This window comes from Epinephelus lanceolatus, chromosome 22 (genome assembly GCF_041903045.1).
Source record: "Epinephelus lanceolatus isolate andai-2023 chromosome 22, ASM4190304v1, whole genome shotgun sequence".
NCBI lineage: Eukaryota > Metazoa > Chordata > Actinopteri > Perciformes > Serranidae > Epinephelus > Epinephelus lanceolatus.
Window position 1 is genome coordinate 22,237,690 of NC_135755.1, and position 15,366 is coordinate 22,253,055.

The following is a 15,366-nucleotide window of genomic DNA, read 5'->3' on the forward strand; positions in this document are numbered from 1 at the left end:
ACTTATGTTGGTAGGGGTCACAGGGAGGCTGGACCCTATCCCATCTGACATTGGGCGTACACCCTGGACAGGTCACCAGACTATCACAGGGCTGACACATAGAGACAGACAACCATTCACACTCACATTCACAGCTACGGACAATTTAGAGTCACCAATTAACCTGCATGTCTTTGGACTGCGGGAGGAAGCCGGAGTACCCGACACGGGGAGAACATGCAAACCACCATGCCGCCACTACATGCTATGTCCATCAGAATTTTACTCCTGACCACATAGAGGTGGTTAGAAATTAATTCAGAAAATAAACTAAAACTAAACTGAATAGATAGAATATCAAAATCCAAATAACAATAGCGTATGGATAGGAGGTTTTATTTCGGTGTCCGATCAGACGTCTTTGTCTGGGGTTGACTTGTGGGACTCATGAGCTTGTTTAGAGTCTGACTGATATACGTCGTGATAAAATCCGAAATTGGCCTATCACACATATGTCAGTATTTGCGTATATGTTGTCCACTATGCACTATTAGTAAAACTTTATTTTTTTACAGAACGTAATGCAGAAAAAAAATGTTTGGGATAATTTATAATTATTAAACACCAATGAAATTTACTGTTATAATGCACTGATGTCATTTTTAACGGTAAAGTTTATTGTTAAAGTGCATTACATATGTCACAAGAGTTTTTGTCTATACCTATATAATCATCAGGATCAATCCTTTTGTGCTTCTGGCCAGGTGACCACAATACCGCCAAACAGTGACCTGTGAAATTCAAGAGATTGGACGGGTTTCAGCTGAGTTCAGTAACAGTGTGTTTTTGATTTAAGTAAATTTCTTTGTCATACTTGTTTTTTGGTTACTTGGCTGTCTGTGTAATTCACAGAATCCAGTCGTATATCATCTTCATAACTGTCTTGTTGCCTGGCACCATTTTGATCTATGTAATCAACTCCCAGCAAGTGTTAGCTAGGCTTGATACAATGTCCACACAGCGGGGTTAGTTGTAACATGGTGTAACAGCTAAGCTGTCTATAGTGCATTTTCTCTATTTTTGCACTTAATTAAATGAGATGCACTTTGTATTTTAGATTTGTCAGGTATCTTTTTGGAACACAGTTTTACAGTCTTATCAATATTCATAGATTCAACACTCATATTTTGACATATGGATCTAGGTTACCCAATCTGTGCACATCTATCGGTCCAACCACTGAATATGGATGATAGACTAACAGATGGATGGATGGATACCTATCCTTCCCCTGATGCGGCTGGAGAGACAGGTATCTACATAAATCTATCCATCAATCTATCGTGGATGAAAAGAGGAAAATACATAACATTTCGCCACTTCTCAGTGCAGGTGTAGAAGAATGGTAAGTTCTAGAAAACAACTGTTCACGCAACAGTAAAAGTTATTAAAACTGAGATGAATTCATTTTTGTTTTATTCTGACAACATGCAAATCTCTGCTGTACCGAGATGTGCATGTTATATATCGACATATTCAGGAGTGTTACTCACTAATATCGGCATCAGCCCCAGAAGTCCAGTATCGGTCAGGCTCTAATATCTGTATTTCTAAAATCCTGGATGCAGACCTGAACTAACTTTACATATATATCTGACATATAAGCCTAAAAAAAGTTAGTGCCTAAGGCGTCATATGGTATGACTTGAAAATTAGTGTATATAAAATGAAAATGGGGTATGCTTTACCTTAAGTCTATGTATGGGAACAATAACACACCACAGTGTAATAATATTGCAGGAATGTTGCAGTGACTAAAATAACATCCAGCTGGTCTTACAAGGCGATCAGTGATTGGCACTGATTTTTCCACCGCCGCTCTCCCAGCACTTGATAAAACTTGATAAAGCCAGCAGACGGTGCATCCCACCCTTTACCCCACCCTAAACCCCTCCCTCCATCCCTCCTCCCTCACGCGGAGATGGGGAGAGAAGTTTGCCTGCGGCGCAGTCCACTCAACATTTACCGTGTTTCATTTGGGGAACAGCAACAAGAGCCTCCGGAGAAGCTTTCCAGGGAATGCTGAGGAATATCTGACAGTACATACGACACCACTCACTGCTCACTTTTTCCCCTCTTTTAAAAAAAAAGAAAAAAATCTTTACTCATCATTGATGTCGCCAAAGTAGTGGGAAGCTCGGGTCAGTAGGACAGCGGCCGCACGCGGACTGTTGTCTGTCGGAGGGTGCTTTTTTAAACATTTGGGTCCCGGCTGGAGAGCGAAACAGAAAGACGAAGAGGACAAGCAGAGGAAGAGACAGTCCGAGTGAAAGTGAGAAAAGAGTCCGGCTCAGAATGAATAACAACAAAATCGAGAAGGAAAACGAGCAGAGTGAATTCACCAACCACGAAGAGGAGGTACGTAGCCGCGCGCGAGCACCTACCTGCTGGTTTAATGTAATAGGTCGGTCCATGACCCGTAACGATACCTTTAGAAAGCCATGCTAATGCTAATAGCTTCGTTTTACCACCACACCTTAGCTCCTATAGTGTTATTATATAATTATTATAATGTGTGAAAGAAAGTCCGAGTTTTAGGTTGTAAAAGTTGCAACTGTTTTATTATTAGACCTCCTGCATGGTGCTCATAACATGTATTATCTGCTTTTCCCTGTGTCACAACACTGTGCACCTGTTAAATATATATTTTCCTCATTTTTTTAGACATATACCACCTTTAATGTGTGCCACATTACTCATACTGCATATATATATTTCTTTTTTAAGCCCTATATAGTAAAGTACATCAAATACCCAACACACACCCATGTGAAAGTGAGGAACAAGGCAGGACTTGATAATTGATGAATCACTAATAAGCACTTCCTGACTAACTCTGGACTATATTGTAGGTTAGATAGGCCTAATGATAACCTGACAACAGAGTGAAGTGTTGCCAGTCTCTGGCTTACTGTACCACGAAGCCAGACTTCACACAAAACTGAAAAGCAGTAGTAAAGGGAATTCAGAGCCGGGGAGCGAATTAGTTTTCACTGAAGCTGAGGGAGCAATTGAAGTTCAAACAACTGCTGCTGCAACATGTACGCAATAACTCTTTGTAACCCAGACCCCACTGCAGTACAGTCAAGCAAGAGTAGCTTCTCTAGCAGATATGACTTTAATTACATCTTAACACACCAGAATAATGTTTTTTTGTGAGGTAATTTGTTTACTCTCTGGTGAAAATGTATTGTCTCTCCAACATGCTGGATAAAAGCCCACTTTCTTCCTCTTGTCCTCTGTAAACATTGCACAATCTCCATCCGTAATATCGCCTTCTCTGCAAATAAGTTTGTAGTGGTGCTCTTTGCATGGGGTGATTTTCCTTGGCACGGGAGTATCTCAGCTCAGACGACAGACTTGTTTCAGAGCTCCGCGCATCCGCAGCCAAGTGATGTAAGAAAGGTATATCGGATTATATCAGATATTTCTCTTGGAGCAATTTGATTAAGGCTCAGTGTACTGCTCGTCACTTTGTAACTGAATAGCCAAACAGTCTGATGTAATTCCATATTTGGTCCACTGCTGAGATTACTATGGATGCAGGGAGTTACTGGAGCACCACGCAGACGAGCTACAGAGGGCTTACTTCTTGGAAGCTGGATGGAGAGTTTCAGTTTATTCACCTTGTAACCTTATGTGCTCAATACGGTGCTGCTGTGGTTGTGTTTCAGAGCCTTTGTATGCACCAGCACATTACCCTAGGGCTGAAACTAATGATTAGCGTCAACGTTAACAAATAATCTATTCATTATTTTGTCAGTCAGTCAAAAAACATTTTATCTATAAAAGGCTGGAAAATATGCTGGTCATAAGTTCTCAGAGCAACACTAAAAAATGAAAAGATAATTGATTAAGAGTCTTATAAAATAGAAAAAAAAGCAAGTTCTTGCATATCAGAAGGTGGAACCAACATAAGTATCGTGGATCTTCTGGTGATTCCACCCCTAATAAAGTGTTTAAATCACCAGAAGATCCACGATACTTATGTCACGATATAATATTACTGCAATTTTGAATATGTTATAATATGCTGAGTATTGCAATAAAATATATTGTGATACATTACAAATTATTACCTTTATTCAACTGTAAATTATGTCCCCAAAGAAAAACTTTGTCAACATCTGATAAAGTTTTCAGTCTGTTCATCTTACATCAGCCTCTTTTTTGCAGCAGCAAAATGTGGACTGAAAAAGCAATTGATTATACTATTCTAGCAGGCTACTTAAAGTTTAATATTTATTTGTAATATTAATAATTTATATAATAAAAAAATCCGATACTTGGCACTGTGTGGTGATACGATATTGCCACGCAAGAATATTACGATACTATGCTGTATCGATTCCCCTACACCCCTACAATTTATAGTGATTATTTTCAGTTAATCAATTATTAGAAATAAATAAATAAATGTTTCAACACAACACAACTTATCGTCTTTGTTTCAGCCGGAAAAGGGGATAGTTTCTTGTCATTTTTAACAACAAACATTACAAAAAATATATATTCTTTTTTAGTTATCAGCTCATACATTGCTCATTAGCTGAAACAGTTTGTCCGTTAATCAGTCAGTCGATAGTCGTAAAATTATCTGTCAACTCTCAACTATTCTGAAAATCTATTTAACATTTCGGTCATGTTTTCTCACATTTGATACACCAAACAATTTATTGCATGATCCTGAAAAGGATTAATCACTAATAATTAGACAAGAATAATAAAGAATAATTATTAGTTGCTCTCCGAAAAGGCTTGTCACGATAACTACTTTTGGTGGATGATATATCGTCCCAGAAATAATTGCGATAAACGATGCTATTGTCATTTTAAGACCATTTTATGCCACTGATGTACTGGTAATATAATTGCATAATAATGCAAGTACACCCTTTTAAAGAGCAATGAACTTTTACTTCTAAAAAATATTCATACATTAAACTAAATTAAATATTCTAAATAAATAAAATTTAAATAAATGACAGCAAAACATGTCTCAGCATATTTTTTTTTTTGTCTGTTCATTTGGGTCTTCAAATGTTCTGGTGTCTCGTTGGCTAAAATGGTGACATTCTTAATTAAACAATTAGCATGTAAACACAAGGGCAACATCGTACGATACAAGACCTTGATAATTTTTGCTGAACTCTATAAGTCGATAGCGTATTTTTCATGACAGTACTAGACAAGAGTCCCACTAAAACAAGTTTGTAATTCTGTGACGTCCACGTGCAGGGGGACCAGACGAGAGTCGTCTCTTGCATTGTGTAAAAGGCAGATGGAGAGACAGAGAGAGTAATGGCCAGAGGAATCTAATGGTTGTGGAAATGTTTGGAAGCCATCCAGACCGGCAGGGACTTAAATTTACTTGGGTGAATTAACGTAAGGGTAGACAGCACCACTTTATCTTTTGTGTAATGATGTGTGTTGCATGCAGGGGAGCAGCGTGTTCTGGGCATCCTGTACCACACACACACTCACACATACATACAGACATGATTCATGAGTTTGTGGTCAGAGAAGTAGAGTTGAATCTAAGTATGATAAACACTGTTTTAGGGATGATCATGTGACTACTTTGACATTTTCACCTGTTGTGTTTGAGTCTTTCGACACTTCTCCCATCCCGATCTGCACAGAGACACTCACAAAGTTCACAAAAGCACTGAATGTAACAGCTTTGTGCTTAACAACACTAAAGTAACCATAAACTATGACCTTATGAGAGCCAAAGTTTAACAGCCTCTCTGGTATGACTCTCACATGCTGAACAACAGTGGCATTCCCCCCCCTCTTGCGCGGTGTAGTATGCGACTCAATGGATCACTGATTCGCACCAGTAAAGCGCCGTAGCGAGCCTGGCTTCTCATGCCTGCTTCATTGCTCAACCTCGCACGCCATCATCACTGTACACCAAAGCTTGATGATGCTTAATGTTTATCTACTGTGGACCAGTGCTCACCAAACATGGTCTTGTTACAGACAAGGTATGCAGGTTTCAGCATCTAATCTGGTGAGCTGGTTGATAAGCTCTATTATCAGGTGTTCTGGGTGTTTTCACAAACTGTGGCACTCGACGGCCGGCCATCAACGCAGTGGAGGTGACATGCCGTCTCCTACATGGTGAATGTCAGAGATATGTGTCCACCAGCTGTGGTTTCCAGGCCTTGTATGGACAAGAGAGCTGGAGGGCTCTTTGGATTAGATTTGACTAAAAAGTGAGATTGTTCCATCAGCGCGTTTTTGTGAATGTTTTGTCCATTCTTAGTTGTGAAGAAACTGAATGGAAGAATACTCATAGTGACTGTGATGAAGTGACGAATTCCAGACATGTTCTTGTTATCAGGAGGGTAATATATTGTGGCAGAATGCATGCAGTCAGTGATGGATCTTGTTTTTTTGGGGGGCATTCAAAACAAATTACAACATAAGGTTACAGTAATCCAAAGGTCTGTATTCCTGGCAATGCACTTCAACTGAATATTTTCATCAGTGACTTATAATAACAGTCAGAACATACTAGAGCAGTGAAGTTTATTGTGGAGTGGAGTGGAGTGGAGTGGTGGATAACAAAATCCATACAGCATAGTATTGCGATATTTTGCATGGAATTATTGTATCGATTCACGGACACCAAGTATCAATTTTTTATAAATTATTTAGAGTAATAATTTTACATAAATTATTGATATTAGAAATGCAAATGTAATTTTTGGTAGCCTACTATAATAATAAAATCAATTGCTTTTTCAGTGCATTTTGCTGCAAGAAAATTTTTGAAATGTAAAACTTCACCTTAATAGATAAAACAGATGTTGACAAAATTTTCTTTTAGGACAAAATCTTGCAGTTAAAAAAAAATGTTAATGAAAATAAAAGTTATCACAATTCTCAGCATATTGTAAAATGTTTGAAATCGTAATAATATTGTATCGTGATTTAATTATCGTGATAATATCGTATCATGGAGAGCATTGGAGTAAAAAATTATTAGTTTTTATATTTTAAATTATTATTAAAAAAACATTCAATTAAAGGCAAAAGCCTTCTGAGGCATAGCACAAAAAAAGAAAAAGAAAAAAGGAAACAAGAAAATGAAATGTGCAAAATTGCACATATCGTATTTTTTGTTTGTTAGCTGAGGTTTTTATTTGTGTTGATTTCTCATTAGCTCATGTTCTTGTCTGTAATAATTGTAATAAATATGAAAGGTAATAATAAAACTTTTTTCTTAGGAGGGTGGGTGGGTGGTGGGGTGTATCCTAAGGTGCTAAATCTGCTAGGTCCAGCACTGCATGCAGCCCACTCCACCTGAAGTTAATAAAAATACTTTATTTACTTGTGTTAGTGATTTGATCAATTAATCAATTATCTGATTAATATAAACTTAATCTGCAGCTTTATAGATAATAAATAAACCGCTTGCTAATTTTTCAAGCAAAAATACCAAACATTGCCCAGTTCCAACTTGTAAAATGTGAGGATTTGCAATTTTTTTTTTTTTTTTTTTGATGTTTTATAACTAATTGAAAACCTTTGGCTCGTAGATAAGTGGTCTGAAAAAACAAATTAAAGACGTCACCTTGGGCTTTAGGCAATTTTTCTATTTTATAAGAACAAACAATTAATCAAGCACATAATCCGCAGATTAATCAATAATGACAATATTCATTAGTGGCAGCCCCGGTTTTAATTATTTAGCATTTAATCATTTAAGTCATTTATCAAGCAAAGAGTGACACAGCTTTGCTCCTTCCAGGTTGATCGCTATTGAAAATAATCATTTATTTATATCTGATTATTCTTAGGCCTGTGTTGTGTGAATGGAGAGTACACAGTGAAGAGATGGAATAACGGTGTAGTGCAGGTTGTGGGTGCGTGGAATGCATCACAGCTAACCAAGTCACCCGACTAAGCTTGACCTTTAACCTCCTTGCTTTCAATTCGCCTCAAGCTAACTCGTGTTTATTTAAGACCTGCCCAGCCTCCTCAACCTCGGAGGTTCACCGTGAAACCGCACCTGATTTGTAACAAATGAGTGAACACGGATTATCCACACTTTTATTGTTTCCTCTGCGGGAAGTTCTACTCAAAATCACGTCCATGCTCATATTCAAAACTGTCTCTCCTGGATGTGACAGTCAAACACAGCAGGAGCTCGAACCCCGAGAGCTATCTGTTGATTCTAGTTCCTGGCTGACCATAAACATGTAAGTGGATCTTTACAAGCGCCCAAAGAGAAACAGAATATCACTCAAGCAGAGTTCAGCAAATGCTCCGAATCTCCCTGGGGTGTAATTGGATTGTGCTTGGCCTGCTTTTGGGTATCCACCAGGTCCTCTTCAAATAGCAGGTCATGTGGCCAGCGTGACCTTTTCCATGAGGAGATGTAGGTGGGGAGCCGTGCTGCTGGAGAAGCACGGCGAAGCGGAGGGAGGCCACGCCGGCCTGTAGCACAGTGGTGTGGACATGTGTGTGGTCTGTACTCATGCGTGGATCTATGAAAAGGGCACGCAGATATATTAACGCTCTGTGACATGAAACGCTATCAGAGGGGAGCTTAGAGGGGAAAGTGGCCATGATAGGGCAACGGGGAAAACATACAAAGAATCGCACAGATTGTTGAAGACAATATAAGCAGAGATTTACTGTAGATTAACTCTAAAATTGAATAGTTAAAAAACACCGTGAAATCTAAGTTAACACAGACGATAAAAAGCCCTCACAGAGGCTGAGTCAGACAGTAAAACCCTGCTCCATCTACCCGTCTGATAGGTAGGAGTTTATTTATAAAAGCGCAGGGGGAATTGTCATCTTATCTTAGCCATTTGTCAGCTGTGCGACAAGAGGTATTTGAAAAGACAACAACAAGGCTTAGCGTCAGGAACGGCTGGCAAAGGATCCTGCTGAACTGATGTGAGACAAAAAGGAAAAAGAGACAGAGAGATAAAGAATTGCTCTACACATTTGAATTTATGTAGCTATATATAAACTATTAAAACTGACCGAGAGCGAGGAGTGAAGTCTCTCATATGGTGCTGTTTTTCCCTTAAAAGGGCTTAGTTGTCAACTTTGAGTTTGCTTTGTAATTAATTATACACTACACCAGGGAAGGAAGTGTGAGCTTGTGCCTAGACAGCGTCAGCCATCTTGTCTTGCTTTGTCATACTGTATTTATGTGCTTGTTCTGTCACCTCCACTTAATATTGCTTACTCACAAGCTATAATTATCCACCTTACAGTATACGCTGTCTCTCCTCTGAACTCTCCTTCGCACTTCTTTCATGCTCTGCACACTTTTTCAGTCAGTAATTTTCTAATTCATCTATTTTTCTTCCCTAACCTCCCTCCCCATATATCCTCCTCCTTCTCTCCTGCTCCCCTTTCTACACTTTTATCTCCCTTCCTCTCCGTTTCCTTGCCTCCTTCCTTTCGTCCGTCCCACCCTTTTTCTTCCCTCACTTTATCTTGTTCTCTCGCCATTTCCTCCCTCTTTCCCTCTACCCGTGGTACTGTTTATAATTTGCCACTCTTCTTCTCCTCTTTTCCTACCACTCCCTCCTTTTTCATCCTGCTCGTGCCCAGTTTAGTCCCAGGAGACGAACTCCTTATCCCTTATCGCCCCATACGTTGAAAGCATGACCCTGAGACCTCTGAACAGAAGGACCTTTTATGGTCATGGGAAGAGCCCTAAAGACATGAGCGAGCCAGGCAGAACGGTAACAAGGAGAAACTTTTCTGCCCAACCAGCCAGACTGTGTGCCAACGGCCTTTTGGCAGAGGTCAGACTGCTCAAGTTTGGCTCAAAAAGATAGGATCAGGTGGAAGCTGGAAACTAGAAAAGTCAGTGGTTAGGTCCTCGATGGCTTAACCCATTAAATGCTAACTGATGCTAACTTCTTTTGCTATCCATTGTAGGCTTAATGGTATACTTTTCTAGGAAAAGAAGATAAACTTTCTCTCTTTTCAGTTCACTTCACAGAAAACTAAAAAGCACCACTTCTTTTTCAGTGTAACTGTTGATAGACAAAAAAATGAATTACTGCTAATTTAAACCATTTTCAAGCTAAAATCCCCACAAGTAAAATACAATCAAGCAAGGACCATGTAATTTTTGTGGAACAGTGGCCATAAGTGACAGTAATGGGATAAAATGCTAAAACATAATGTAACAGTTAAATAAAGTAAGCAAACATTAGCCAACATTATGCCTTTTTCCAGTTTTATTTTGTGTATGTATTACCTTATAGTATATGGAGTACGCCGCTAGTGCGCTTTATAAGCATTAACAATGGCATAACGTGGCAGTAACAATCAGTTATCGTCCCTGTTATATGGTGGCTGATTGCATCCTCTGCTCACGTGGTAAGGAGCTCCCAGACCTCATTGTTTTCCCAATTTGCAGACATTTTTGGCCACTATTTTTCTTTGAGCTAGCCACTAACTGCAAGCAGCTGCTTTATAAATCTCCTGCATAACACATCGTCAAAATTAAGGATAGACCGATACATTGGCCGGCCGATATTTGAGTTTTTTACTTGTATCGGCATCGGCCGATACGCGCGTGGGTTCGCGGATTTATTTTTCCCTGGCATGATTTACAGACAGGCATCCACGGGCAGCTCTGTGTTGCCGGAAGACCCTGCAGCGCACATGCAGCGAATCCTACTGTGTACAGTAGTTGTTGTTTTATTTATGCTTCAGCTTAAATATTTGTTTATTTTATAAAGACATTACTGGAAGATTTAAGAGCACTGAACTATTTTTTTTTATTTGAATGTATAATAATAATAATAATAATAATGATAGTATTCTACCTGTTCTACCTCAACTTTCCATCTTGTTTTAGTATTTTTTACTGTTCAATAAATGTTTCTTATTTTAAACTTGAGACCTGTAATATTTGTTGTCATTGTGTCATTTTTTTGATGTAAATTGAGGGAGCAAAAGCAGTATCGGCCCCAAATATCGGCTCAAGAAAATCGGCAGTCCATAATCGGTTATCGGCTAAGGGTGATGGAAAAAAATCGGTATCGGCATCGGCCCTAAAAAATCCATATCGGTCTATCCCTAGTCAAAATGTCACACTAGTGTCACCAATGATCCTGTTCTGCCAGCTGTTCCGTTTAAACAGACATCGTTTTGGTGCTGTTACTACCTACGTTCCCAGCTCAGAGCCAAGACAACTCTGTCCCCCCATTCCACGATAGTATCTTTTATACAGAATAGTGAGGTGACATAACAGCGCGGTAAATTCCACCTTGAGTAGGCAGTGTAAAAAGCGGCTTATATATTAGACAGCTAGCATGCTGCCAATGTTAGCTAGCTAAAAATGCTGTCAAAATTTTCACTTAGAAAAACTGTATAAAGCTGTATTATATTTGTCAGTCTGTTAGCGTACTTGTTTTTATGCTTAACGTCCTGTTGTACAGTGTCTAGCCTACAGTCTGTCCGAAATCTGCTGCAAAAGTTGCAGACAGAAAAAAAAAAAACGTAACAAGAAACAAACACATCAGAACTCATGGAAGTTCTCATAGAAATGAATGGACATGCAGTTGACATCCATCATCATAAGCTGATTTTTTTTCTGTTTAGTAAATATATTTGTAAATTGTCTTCATTTAGGATTTGGGGCTTTGGTTGGAGAGTAAACCATTACCTTGGGCTTTGAGAAACTGCGTTGGGTATTAGCCTATTTAGAGGTGGGAGTAAGTCACACATACAAGTCTCAAGTCTTGACCTCCAAGTCTCAAGCAAGTCCCAAGTTACTGTGTTGCACTGTTGCCAACTCCTCAGTAAGAAAAGTAGCTATTGGCTGTCCTAAAAGTCGCTAGAAGTCGCTAAATGACGTCATCGCCTAATTTGCATAATTGTCCATATGCATGTAATTGTAATGGCTGCTGTAGGAGAGAGGAATAATGTCGTGGGAGAGACAAAAACTGAGTAAAAAACACCCTGAATATGTTTAGAACTACAAATGAACCTTCTTTCAGTGATTTATATTAGACAAAGAAAATTTTACATTTACATCCCGCCCTGACTGTAAACCAGGTCGGGATCAGAGCGATAGATCAGCCAGCGGCGGGATGCGGGATTCACTTGCAGTCTGGATGTGGAGGGGTTAACGTCTCCTGCTCTGACTGCTGCTGGGAGGGAGGACTGGGCCGTCTGTGAGTGATTTGGGGCAAGAGAGGAGCCCATGGTAGCATCCGCTGCCCGTTGAGAAGAATAAGAATGATACGTGCTCTCACAGCAGAGTCTCCAGAAGTCTTCAATAACATCAGAAAAAGTTGCTAGATTTGTCGCTAGTCGCTTTTTTGAAAAAGAGTTGCTAGAGGGGTCTGAAAAGTCGCTAAATATAGCGACAAAGTCGCTACGTTGGCAACACTGCTGTGTTGAGAATCAAGCAAGTCGAGTCGCCGCCATAAGTCAAGCAAGTGATAAGTCAAGTCATATAAAATTCAGATGTGCAAGAGTTTCCTTCGACCAGCCACTAAGCTGATAACTTGAAAGCTATAAAGACATACCTTTTCATTCACGTACCTCTTTGTCTGGGTTTTGTCGTGACGGATGAAGTTGGATGTTCTGGATCCTGAGACAGATTTTTGAGCTGCAGAGCTTGCATACCACTGCTCTCCTCTTCCTATCGTCACTGACAACATAATCCGTGATTCCAAATGTATTATTTTTGAGCAAGTTCCCCCCTAATGTCTGCCTTGTGTGTTGGCCTCTGCTGGATTGCCGCATCGTTGTAGGTTGCCAGGTTTGTGCACAGTACACTAGAAATCACCCAATCATGTTTCTAAAACAGAATGTATGTTCTCTATATCAAGAAAAATGCAAATATTTTGTAAAAAATAGTCAAGTCCTTTTGAGTAGTCTAAAATCAAAATCAAGTCTCAAGTCATCAACACTGAATCAAAGTCAATTCTAGTCTTTTATCAGTGTTAGTCAAGCAAGTCCCCCTTCCTCAAATTTGCAACTGACTTGAATAAAGTCATGTAATTAAAACACAAATCCATTAAAAAGAATAAAGTGATGAAAGAGCTAAAGACAGGATCTTAAATAGCTGTTACTGATAAACACAAAGGAACAGGTGTACCATTACATAAAGGGAACACATTAGCAGTAGGCTTACATTGCTTCATGGAGACACAGAGGATGACTGAGTATCCACTGTTGTTTTTGTCTCCACTTGCACCAGACACTTTAACCCTCTGCCCACCCAACCTCAAAGCCAAACAGTTAAAGGTGTACACTTGGGCAGGCGAAGACAAAGGGAGTCCAGAAAAGGCAGACGCAGACTTGGCCGATTAGTTCACGTTAATGAGCGCCTTGGAATGTTAAGTCCATTCACGGAGACGCATCAGATAAGAGAGAGAAAGGAGAGAGCAAACTAGTTTGAAAGATTTTGATAAACTCTAATCCGACAGCCAAGGAGTCAAACTGACGTGTAGCTGACAATCTGTGAAAGGGTCGCTCTTCTCTTCCACACGCCACTCAAATGACACCTTAAGGCCTTTTCACTGAGGTCAGAAGTGGTCGATACAACTGAAAGCGCAAATCTGTGTCATTAAGAGAGAGTATTCTTTTCCAGGTTAGATTCAAAACAAGGGAAACTGTTACTGAGAGGGGAAGGAAAGAGCAGGAGAAGGAAAAACTCAGTGAAGTGGGCGCTTACTTGCTTTTCCTAGGTCATTTGTTTTAAATGTCTTTTAAAGGTTAACCTGTTGGAACATTTACAGGCCCTTACTGAGCTGTAACTGGTGGTCAGACGATCTTGTGGGAGTAGGAGAGGGAGAGAAACACAGGGTTTCTAAGCAGTATGAATAATTGGATTTTAGTTATTACCAGATCTGGATAAGTATTTAAAAAAGAAAAGAAAATATTTGTGTTTCCAGAATATTGTGTTTATCTAAAATAAAAAATTCAGAATTTCTAAAACAATTGATCTTGTGTTTCATCGTTAGAAGTAGACAGTCAGCACAAGAGATGGGGCCAGAGTGATCTTGATGTCGTCGAAAGCATGTAAGCAGTACGACATGTAACTGAATGCACGCTTCTACGCAGAGCTGCCTCTACACCTGTATGTCACAGCCTGCAAAATAGCTCCTCCAGAACCAAACCAAGACATCTGCAACCAAATAAGTTTGAAAAAAAATGCAGCCATATCTCTGAACTGAATATACAGTCTGTATATAGCATTACATATAACCAAACATTAAGCTTGTCTGACTATTAAGGAGTTATGCATTGATGTACCGTAAAACTCCAATTAAACGCCCAGTCCCTTTTACTAGCCTGGTGTGATTACGCATTTTGAAAAATAAACGCCTGTCTCAATTAGACACCTGGTCTGCGTGCCAAGCAGATAATTTTTTTATCGAAGTTCTTTGGATGTATAAAGTCAGGTTGTTGGCTACCACAAATTATGTTTCTGTTCCTCGATTACCCTGTAAGATATTCATAATCCTTTAGTCTGTAAGGGTAAAGTGGTGTTTTGTCAGTATGCCAGGTGCTGTAATCCTCGAGTGCCGGAACTCTCTCTCTCTTGGATGCTCTGTCTGTTGGAGCTAGATCCAATGAATTATTCATAATTGATATATTATCTGAAACCTTTTTTTTTTCTTTTTAATATACAATTTGATTGTATTTCCTGAACTTTGCTGAGCAACAGTTTTATGTGAAAGGAATATAGGCCTTTTGATCTCAGTGATTTAAGCAAATAATAGCCCAGGCTACTATTAGAAGTTTTACGGTAGTTATCAGAAAAATAAACAGATTTTTTCTGTGTATGGAAACCTTTATGGATGCATTCATCATCGTTTCGATGGACACGGTAAATAAACAAGGTTCCAAAGACACATTATTCTTTGTGTGGGAAAATAATACGAGTATAGGTAGCAACGTTTAGTTTGATTCCTCTTTGGGCAGAGATGAACTTGCCTTGGTTTGATGTTTGATTCGTACAATGCTCACACCTAAATGACAGCATAAGTCGATTTTCACTGACTTCAAAAATTACTTATATGACCAGCCTCAAAACAACGTGCATTAGCATTTTTATGGTTGCAGTTTCAAATGCGTCCTTAACGTCATGAAACAGTCGCAGTTAAACGCCAGAACTTTCTGGTTCAGGTTTAGCCAACAAAACTATTTGGTTCGGTTTCAGAAAAACCATCATGGTTTGACAATTTGATAAGTACTTTTGTCACTAATCTAACGTCACATGTCATGTCCCATATCTCACTAGCGTAGCATGCTACACATACTAGCATACTAAGCTACATTGATATTAAAAGAAGTCCATGTTAACTAAAGTAT

At 39.2% G+C, this 15,366-nt stretch overlaps 1 protein-coding gene across 4 annotated transcripts in view; it reads left to right on the top strand.

The window, feature by feature from the left end:
• The first annotated feature begins 2,155 nt into the window (after window positions 1-2,155).
• Window positions 2,156-15,366, top strand: part of LOC117246041 (RNA-binding protein with multiple splicing-like) — a 53,060-nt gene continuing 39,849 nt past the window's right edge. For 3 of the 4 annotated variants that reach the window (XM_033609689.2, XM_033609690.2, XM_033609687.2), the window contains exon 1: window positions 2,194-2,397. In XM_033609689.2, the coding sequence (XP_033465580.1) occupies window positions 2,335-2,397 (63 nt within the window). In that variant the 5' untranslated portion in view covers window positions 2,194-2,334. Of the gene's footprint in view, window positions 2,398-15,366 lie in introns of all 4 variants that reach the window. The other variant, XM_033609686.2, reaches the window with a different exon arrangement.